This window comes from Anser cygnoides, chromosome 16 (assembly GCF_040182565.1).
Source record: "Anser cygnoides isolate HZ-2024a breed goose chromosome 16, Taihu_goose_T2T_genome, whole genome shotgun sequence".
Lineage (NCBI taxonomy): Eukaryota > Metazoa > Chordata > Aves > Anseriformes > Anatidae > Anser > Anser cygnoides.
Window position 1 is genome coordinate 8,710,335 of NC_089888.1, and position 9,586 is coordinate 8,719,920.

Genomic DNA, 9,586 nt, shown 5'->3' on the forward strand with positions numbered 1-9,586 from the left:
CTGGCTGAAGCTTCCAGCCCTGCTCTCTGCTGGCTTTCTCTTGGGGTTTTTGTTTTTGTTTTTCTCTGAGTCACAGAGAAAGTGAAAAGACCAACAGAAATCCTGCTCCCTGATCACAGCACCGAGCCAGATGCAGCTAGAGTTTCAGCTCTGCCTTTAAGCTAGCTTCAAACGTGCCTTCCAAATAAAACAAGCTACTTTTTTTAACCTAGTCATAAAGTTTATTAAAATTGTTCATTAATGCTTCAAACGTAGCAAGAATGCATAGATCCCAAAATATACATATGTATTTTCTTATAGAAATAGATTATTCTTTATAATAAAAAAAAAAAAAACGTAGGAACATCTTTAACAGATTACTCAATCCATGACTGACAGTTACACGAGATTGCATCATGTACGCAGCATTCCCAGCCATGCTTCAAGGATTGCATCACTTCGCCCTGCTCTCCTCTCGCTGTGTTAAATACCCCCAGCGCCCAGCAGCCCGCAGAGCCCCGCGGCCGCCGGCCCCCGACCCCCGACCCCCGGCGCGCCCCCGCGCCCTGGCGGCCTCGCCGGGCCCCTCCGCCGACGCGTAAATAAAGAGCAAACCGAGCAGAAAGCCCCGCCGAGCCCGGGGGGAGCCCCGGGGGCGCGCTGCGGGCCCCCGGCCCCGGGCTCCCCCGGCGGGGGGGGGGGGGGGGGGGGGCGCAGCGGGGAGCCGGCCACCGGCGCTCCCCTCCGGCCGGCCCCGGGGAAAGGGGGTCAGCAGCGCGGCGAGGAGGCGAGCAGGGGCTCGGGCAGCTGTTTGAACAAGTTCCTGAGGGTGCTGAGCTCCCGGGAGAGCTGCTCCACCTTCTTCTGCAGCCGCTCGTTCTCGGCCGTCAGTTCCAAGACTTTGTGCTGCGTCTCCAGGTTGCGCATTTTGGCTTTGTCGCGGCTCTTGCGCACCGCGATGTTGTTCCTCTCCCGGCGCAGCTTGTACTCGTCGCTGTGCTTGTCCACGCACTTCTTGGGCTTGTTCTTGCCCGCGGGGGGGGCCGAGTAGCCCCCGCCGGCCGCGGCCGACTTGGAGGACTCGGAGGGGTTGGGGGTGCCGGGGGGGCTGGAGGAGGACGAGGTGGACAGGTTCCCGCTGCTGCCGCTCGGCACCGACTGGTAGCCCAGGTAGGAGCGCACGGTGCTGCCGTAGGGCGAGGACATGCCCCCCGGTCCCGGCCCGGCCCCCCCTTCTTCCTTACGGGGCCCTTTGCAAGAGTCCAGGGTCTCGAAGACCGGCTCGGCTTTGGTCTCCACGATCTGCGGCGGGAAGCAGCCCGGCAGCCCCCCCGGCTTGTGGCTCTGGCTGCCGCACGGGTGGCCGTGCCGGCCGAGGCTGATGTAGGTGTAGTCGGGCTTCTTGCCGCCGCTGCCTTTATAGTCCTCGGCGAAGAGATCGGAAAGGAAATCTTGGCCGCCGCCGCTGCTGCACGGAGGCTCAAAGTTGCCCCCTGCTGCTGCTGCGGGAGGAGGCGGCTGCGCCGGCTGCTGGGATGCTAAGGGGTCCAGGTAGGGGCTGAAGTCGATGGCTCGCTCGTGGTCCCCTACGGTCAGCTCGGTCATGGAGCGGCCCCCGGCCGCCCGCGGGTGCAGCTTGTTGAGAGCAGCCAGACAGTCCGCCTCGTAATAGAAATTCGCCACTTCCATGGATTTAAAGGCGGGCGGCTGGATGGGGAGGCATGCTGCGTCCCAGGCCACCAGGCGTTGCATGAAAGCAAAGGGGGATGCGGGGAGGAGAAGACGGCGCAGGGGGCCCCCCCGGCAGAGGATCGAGCTGCCGCCGTCGGGGTGGGGGGCTCCAGACCCTGCCTCGGGCTCTGGCGCTGGGCACCGCGGCTGCTGCGCTGCCCCCCCCTGCGCCGGCTCAGTCCCTGCGGCTCGGCGGGGCTCTGCCGCTCCGGGTGCTGCGGCTGGAGCTGGCGTTTCTCCTGCGGACCATCTGGTTGCGGGGCCCGCGTCCTAAAAGCCTCTGCCTTAGGAAAGTTCCTCCGCTCGGTTATTTATAGGGGCGGCCGATCCCATAGCAACAGGCGCGTCACCGCCTGGCCGCCTGCCACGCCGAGCTGCCGCCGGCCCCGGCCCGCGGGTGCGGAGCGGGTGCGGAGCGGCTGCGGGGGCCGGCACCGCCGCCGGGGCCGCCCGGGACGGGGCCGGGGCCGCAGGTGCCCCTCGCTCCCCGCCCGGCCCCGGGGAGGGGGCAGCGATCGGCCCCCGGGGGTGCGGAGCAGCCCCGCGCCCTGCCGGGTGCGCGCGGTTTGGGGCCGCAGGGGTGCAGCGCTCCCCCCCCCGCCGGGCTCGTTTAGCCCCCGGGGGAACGGAGGCGGCGGGGGGTTATTTATTTGTTCGGTTCGTCTTTTTCCAAGCTCTTCTGCCAAGGCAGGGGAGCGCTGCGACCGGAGGGCAGACCGCGATGTTCGCCGTGCGGCGCTCCGGGAGGAAAACCGGCGGCCGCCAGCGCTGCCCCGCGCGGGGGAGCGCAGCGGCGGCGTCCGAGGGCCAGCAGGGAGCGGGGGGAAGCGGCTCCAGGCTCCCTGCTCGCCCCTGGAGCAGTCACAGCAAAGCCACGGCTCCCCTCCCCGTCCCTTCGTGCCGGGATGATGGCCTTAAAGTTTGTCTTGGCGTATTTGCTTTGCGTGATGTGGTGCAACTGTCAGGGTACACAAGCGATAGGGGATCCGTGCCCTGAACCCGAAGGGGACCGGCTCTCGGGCGGCTCTGAGCCGGTGAGGTACGTGCACGGCAACGTGGGAGCCCAGAGCCTGCAGAACGGCAGGGTAAGTTTGGGAAGGAAGACTGAATCTTGATGTCCGTTTTAATTAAAGACACCCACCTTGGGAATCAAACTTATATTTTCACTCTCTTACTCCCACATTTACCTGTCTACAAGCTGGTGATTCATCGCCAGAATAAAGGACATTAATTTAAAACAAAACATATAATTAAAGGAAGTAGGAGTGTCCTTCGCCTCAGTAAAGAAGACCTAGCACTGCAGGGAAAATGACACTGCCTCTTAGAATAATGTGAAGCAATCCTGCGGTGTGGGAAATATTGTAACGTTAAGCCAGAGGAACAGGTATTGCATTATACGATTCAAACAGTCAACTGTTCATAATGTTCAAACCTCAGAACTGCGAAAAGAGGAAGAATTCAGAAATCAGTCAGTGGACCATCACACTTTTTCTTTCTTGCATTTTTTAGCTTTCTTTGCTTTTTCTTCTCGCGTTCTAAAGGGACTTTTCTTTCCATAACAAAAGTACCCTAACAGGTTTCAGGCTTCAAATATTTCTAGTTCCATCTTTATCTACCAAGTTAATCTTTGGTGAATGCACCAGAGATTAAATTGGAGCTGGGCCTGGCCAGAGATCTGGGTCTGGAGGTTGTAGCTGGAGCCCATACCTTCATAAATACAAACATCTGTATTGGGTGCAAATACTGGCAAGTCGTAGGGAGCCGGGGCTTGTTCTCCTGGCTGTTTACCCTCTCGTTCTGTGTCTTTATCCTGCGTTCTGATCTGGCAGTTACCTCCAGCGGCTGCCCTAACTGGCCCTTGCAACTGAACTCTTGAAAATCGGTCTCATGCGCTTCCTACCTCCAAAACAGCTCGGGAACCCACAAGCAGAAGGTCTCCTGCTGAAATGCGTGTTTGGTTTTTCTTGGCATTACCCCTGCGGGTTGCCACGGCTGCCACGGCCGCTGGCTAAAATCGAACGCTCAAAGCAATCGGTAAGTTTCGTGAGCGTTTTTTCAAGACGCTCTTGGAGATCTGAATTTGCCCTCTTCAAATTTCTGCCCTGTTCCCTGCAGCTCAGCAGCAGAAAGCCGTACGCCCGCCCAGGCTGATCTTCCCTAACAAAATAAAACGTCTGTGCAACTGTCATGTGAAATAGATTATATCAGGGATGGTGTGGCCCACACCTCCTTTTCCAGGCCAGTGCTGAGTAATCCCATAGTCACTGAGATCACACGTCAGCCGGAGTGGTAATTGAGGTTGGATGCCCAGCTTGTCCCCTCCTTCCCTTCTCCCCCCTCACCTCCCTGCTGCACCAGGATCTCTTTAAACTTCCTCCAGCTCACCTCAAATCCCAACATCCACTCTCACGGAGCCAACGTCCATTCTCAGCTTCTCATGGGAACCTTGTTGGCGGGACTAACCACTCATCCAAAACCCTAACGTTCGGCAAGCAGGTTTTGAGCTAACTCCGGTCTCTTTTAAATTGTTTCTGCACTTGTCATAACAAATGCACGGCCAGAAATGGGGTTTTTGAAATGGGAACAGGTGTAGGGCGAAGCTCGCGCCGCAGAGGATTGGGTGGAGGTCTTGGCACACCGAGCTCCGTCCCTGCAAATGCCACGGCTTGGCCTGGCCAGGTGTGCAGAGGCTGCTAATGGTCCTGGAAAGCCTTCTCCACACAGAGGTGCCTGGGTAGGAAGAGAGATGCAGACCTTCCTGGTGGAGGGATCTGGGCACTGGCCTCACTCTCCGTAGCGGGTCTTCTGACAGAGCAGATTGCAGCAGAAAGGCAGCATTTCTATGAAAAGCACCTTCTTTTTACTGATTTCGTGATACAGTTTTTTCAGAACTAGTCAGTTGGGGAAGGAGATGGCATTAGTCACAAATTACTTAGTGAGAACATCAACATTTTTGAGCAGCAAAAGATGTTTTTCTGATGCAATAAAATCCAGATTCCTCTTTATTCGCGTGTGAAACAATATAGATACTGGAAGGGTAAGACAAGGATATGAAAAGGAGCAAAGTGGAGGAAAGAATTTCATTGTCACTGCTCAGTGCTGTCATGAATTAAATTCTGCTTTCCAGTTTCCCTTTTGTGCTGTAGAAGCCACACGTTTCCAGCTGCAGGCTCAGGCCTACAATAAAGCATTGCAGAGACTCTTTTTTTTTTTTTTTTCCTGGAAATTGTCTCCTTTTCTAGGATTTCTTGCAAATTTTCCAGTTCCCACACTCCAGGTCTATAGCAGCTGTCCCTAGAAGGACACTAGCTTTGGGGAGGTGTCATTAGTTTAATGGTCACAGATCAAACACTGAAGCATTTCTAAGAAGGTCTGTTGGCTGGGGCTCGTACTCTACATAAAGGCTGTCTATAATTTCTGACGCTTCTTGCTGTAGACCTGTCTCACGTATTATTTGCCTTGCAGTAGCTCATAGCAGATCAATAAGATCAAGGCTCCATCATGCTAATAAAAACCCTGTGTGAGCACAGCTGCTCACCCACAGACCTGCAGTCTGAAATGCGATGTGGAGGGGCAGAAGAAGGGCAAAGAGGCAAGAAGTTAATGCTAGAAGCTGACATCAGTGAACAAGATGCTGTAGGTGGTATGTTGGAGGTGAGCAGAGAGGAGAACGTGAGGGGTTTCAGAGCAGACTGGTGTCCCCGCGTGTGGGCACACGGGGGGAGAGCACAGGGGTGGTGTGGGAAGGTCTCAGGGGGTAGGAAGTGACCTTCCCTGAAAGCCCAGCTTGAGCAATGTTGCAATAAAAGCTGCAAAATAGAGAAGTAAGATTGAAATTTATTTCTGAGCATGTTGTGTGCTCTGTTTTTAACTTCTTCCTAGCCCCAGGTCCCTCTTTATACAGCCGCATACCTTCTGCCAGCTACGACTCATAAGTTGTACCTGGCAGAGGCCAGATTTCAATCTATTGCTTTCAACTTGCTCTTCTCCACTGTTAAAAAACAAACAAATAAACAAACAAAAAACCCAGCATTTGTGAAATGTCAGGCAGGGACAATGTCTCAACTCAGAGAGAGGTTGGCAGGGACAATGTCTCAACTCAGAGAGAGGTTGGCTCTCCTTCCATCTCCCCCAGCTCTTAGACCAGGCTTGAGACTTTGCCTCATTTTAACATAAAAAACTATTGCCACATGCTTTCCTCTCTTCTTAAACCGCAGCTGTGGTACTCTGCGTTGCAGTCTCCAGTGGCAGGGAGCTCCCCAGGCGAGTTGCAGGCTGTGTCTCCTGGCCTCCTTCAGTTCTTTTGTTACAGACCAGAGTCCTCCCCCTCCCCGAGGGCTCCCTCACCCCTCGTTCCCATGTGACTTGGGGATGCTCGGGTATTTGTTGGTCTTCTGCTGATTTTCTGCTCACCTCTGACCTAGCATGCTTGGCCTTTGCAGTGCTGGGTTGCTCAATCCCCGCTTTATCTCCGTGTTGCTCTTTGCCCTACCGAGTGCTGCAGAGACGACACCTGGAGATTGGCACCACTGCCTCCAGCCAGTGGGACAACATGAGCAAAATACCTTCCCCTACCAGACTCCGAAAAATTTCCAGAGCAAATTGGAGGTCAGAGCACCCACTCTGTGGCTCTGTGAAGGAAAGAAAAGGAGGGAGCATCCGAGTGCACACAAATGCCCATGGAAGAGAACAGCGACAAAGCAGAAGCCATAGGCACCAGTGCTGTATTGCAAAGTCTGTACTGAAGTCATTTGGCTGGCAAGATGTGGGTTTTCTTTCTGAGCAGGGACAGCAAGAGGTGACTTTGTGTATTACAAGTAGCCTGTCTCCTTGCACGCTCACCACCCTCTGCTCCACTCCAAATAAAAAAAAAAAAAAAGGTAGAGAAGTTGCTGTCCACTAACTTTCCAGAAGTTCTGCATGGTTATCTTGCATTTCCCAGGTAATGAAAATCTCCTAGTCTGGTGACTTTGTTACAGAGCATGCAATAATACTTTTTTTTCTAGAGTACTCAGGCTTTCAAAAAATTTGTCAAGGAAACAGGAATCTAACCCTTTTAGGGGACCCTAGCAAGTGTCAGGAGTAGATATTGTTAATTCATTTAGGAAATTTTTAAAAGAAAAGAACTCTTCAGGGGACCTGAGGCTGGGGCCAGGTAACTGGGACCTCAGGGTGTGTATTGGCAGGGGTAAGGTAAACCGAAGGAAGTCTTAGGTTGACAGAAGAGTGTGCCTCAGTGAAGAATTATCAGATTTTTTTATTAAAAGCATTAAAGGTCCGCTCCCCAGACTTCACGATTACTTTTTATTCAGCTGCTCTCATCTGGTGTCGAGCACCATGGGGAAAGTGGGGCTGCCAGGGGATCAGTTGGGACTTGTTGGTGGTGAGCGCTGGCGTAGAAGAGCAGCCCCTGGGCTGATCTGTGTCATCTGGCAGCTGGCCTCGATGGCCTGGGCACCAGGTGGGGATAGCTGCCGTGTTCTGTCCCCCACGCACTTCGTTTCTGGGTCCCAGTCATCTCCCTATCTTTGCATTTATGGCTTTGGAAGGGAGCCGTAGGAGTGGCTATTCCAGCTCTCCCACCCACTGACACTTTCCCATGCCAGAGAGTCCAGCAAGGGAGCTGCAGCCAGTTTCTGCTCCCTTCGTGCCTCGTGGATTAGGAAGAATTGCGTAAGTGAGGGTAAGAGGCAAGAGAAATGAGTCTCTGAACTCTGGCTGCTGTGCACTGTGGCAAGCCCTGGTCAGTGCTGCGTGAGCAGGGGTCTGTGTTCAAAAATGGCTTCCAGATCTTTGTGGCGGGCAGCTCTCGGGTACAGATGGGTAAGGGGGAAATACAGAAAAGAGGCGAGGTGGCTGCTGTGAATTCACAGGGTGACACAGCAGCCAGGACCTCTGGTGCCCTATAAATTGAAATCATTGCCGCCACTCACCCTCAGTTGTGAGGGCTGCACTCTGCTCCTCTCCAGCACGCTGTTGAGTCTGCAGCTGGCGATAACAGGAGGCAGCTAAAAGACCAGATAATTATTTTCACAAAGAACGTGCGAAACCTTGTTGGGGTGACGTCTGTCATAGCCAAATTGGCAGACAGGCACGGAAGCTGGAAGGGGACATCTGCCCCGTGCTCCCCTTTGGCTCTGAGGAAGACCCGTCACCGGGGCGGGGCTGTTCTGCGTGGGTTTTATTTTTTATTTTTTGGGAAGCTCCGTTGCTTTTCCAGACAGGGGAAGCCTGGAACCGAGGGCTGCCGGACCAGGCCTCACCTGTACCCGGGAAGCCAGCGGCCCGGCCCGGTCGCTAGGTGGCGGTAAGAGCACGGGCACAGCCCAAAGCCCAAGGCCCAAGGCCCGGGCTCGTACCGCCACCTAGCGACCGGGCCGGGCCGGGCACAGCGGGGCCACATCGCCCCTCAGGCCGGCCGGGGCCGTGTCCTTGGTCGGACAGAGGGGCTGCCATGGCAGCCTGAGAGGAAGGAAGCCGGCAGGATGCCTGGCGAGGCCGGGGTGCTGGCCCCTCACGACGGTGGTCAGAAAGTCCCTCCAAGCCTTCTCACGGCTTGTTGCAGTGAGAGGCGATCCATCATGACGTGGTTCGTGTCTGTGTTGCTGGTCTCCTTTCAAAAAAAACCACAATACAACCCTTTAAGTCTCTGTACTTTCAGAGAGGGCCAAAAACAACCCTTTAAGTCTCTTTATTCTTTCAGATATGGCCACTTCTTCACTGGACTCCCTGCACATGGTTTGTCAGCATGGTGAGTTGAATCCCCTGGGTTTCGAGCCCTGCCGTAGCTGGGCACACACTGTTCTTTGTCGTCTGGAGCTGTGTCTTGACAGACTTTTCAAAGCTGGGGAGAACTTGTCCCTGCTGCCTGTTCCCTGTGTGTCCCCAGTACCACCAGGACCTGGCAGGTCGCTCTTGTTCAGGATACCTGCGCACAGCAGGGGCCTTTCACAGTATGGAGCAGGGAGCTGAATACAAACAGCACTGCAGGGGCTTGGCTATAGGCTACCCTTAAATAAACCAGCCCGGGATTTAGCTCTTTCATAGGCCTCTTTATGGTAATATGGTCTATGATGTGCTGCCAATACAGTCTTCATCTTCTCCAAATAGCGTCAAGATTTTACTGCATAATTACCTTCTTAATACAGATTTCTGTTCAGAGTCTCAACAATGTTGTCCTAACTATACTGCTACTGTACCATGTCACCAATATGCTGTCTGATGCATCACTTTAATTCACTTTATTTTTCTGTATTTCAAAAAGGCATTGGACTCATGCAGTGCTGAATCCTCATGGCTTCCCCCCCTTTCGTGGGACACAGTCATAATAACTGTACCAAGTCTGGGAGGTTCACCTGAGTCTATGAACTAACCTACCATTTCTCCCACCTCCTCAGGTAATGTTAGAGGAAAGAATGTTCTTCAAATGTGTCCCGAGCATTGGTCTGTCACTAAGAAAGAACCAATCCCTTTCCCCAGTTGTCTTCTGCCTTGTCACAATGAACTGAGATTAAAATGGGCTGCAACAGCACCTTTTTTCTGATGCTAGGTTTCACTCTGAGAAGTTACACTGACATTATTATGCAGCTTTACTCTGGCAGATACCAAGACAAAACTAAAAACCATTTTCCAGGAGAACATTATTACACATTCAAAGCGAAAGCTTGCTAGCAATTTGCTGCTTTTTTCATACTGACAGTCCTATTGCCTTGACAAAACAAGATGATTAACAAATGTTGAAGGTATCTTGGCAAACCCTCCCAAGAACCGCACCTCATATAAAACATAGATATCTTACATCTAGCTTACACGTTTGTAGTGGAGGCATATGGTTACATATCTGAAAACACATTTAAAGGTGCCATATCCTACTGAA

General features: G+C 53.7%; 1 protein-coding gene across 1 annotated transcript; it reads right to left on the reverse strand.

Annotated features, from left to right (window-relative positions):
• Window positions 1-291: 291 nt before the first annotated feature.
• CEBPB (CCAAT enhancer binding protein beta) lies at window positions 292-1,731 on the reverse strand. Its single transcript, XM_048072540.2, has one exon. The coding sequence runs from the start codon at window positions 1,729-1,731 to the stop codon at window positions 748-750; it is 984 nt and encodes a 327-aa protein (XP_047928497.1). The 3' UTR covers window positions 292-747.
• Between the last annotated feature and the right edge of the window lie 7,855 nt (window positions 1,732-9,586).

Bases quoted from the DNA above. Each gene is read 5' to 3' on its own strand.
- CEBPB (XM_048072540.2), bottom strand. From the start codon at position 1,731: ATGCAACGCCTGGTGGCCTGGGACGCAGCATGCCTCCCCATCCAGCCG.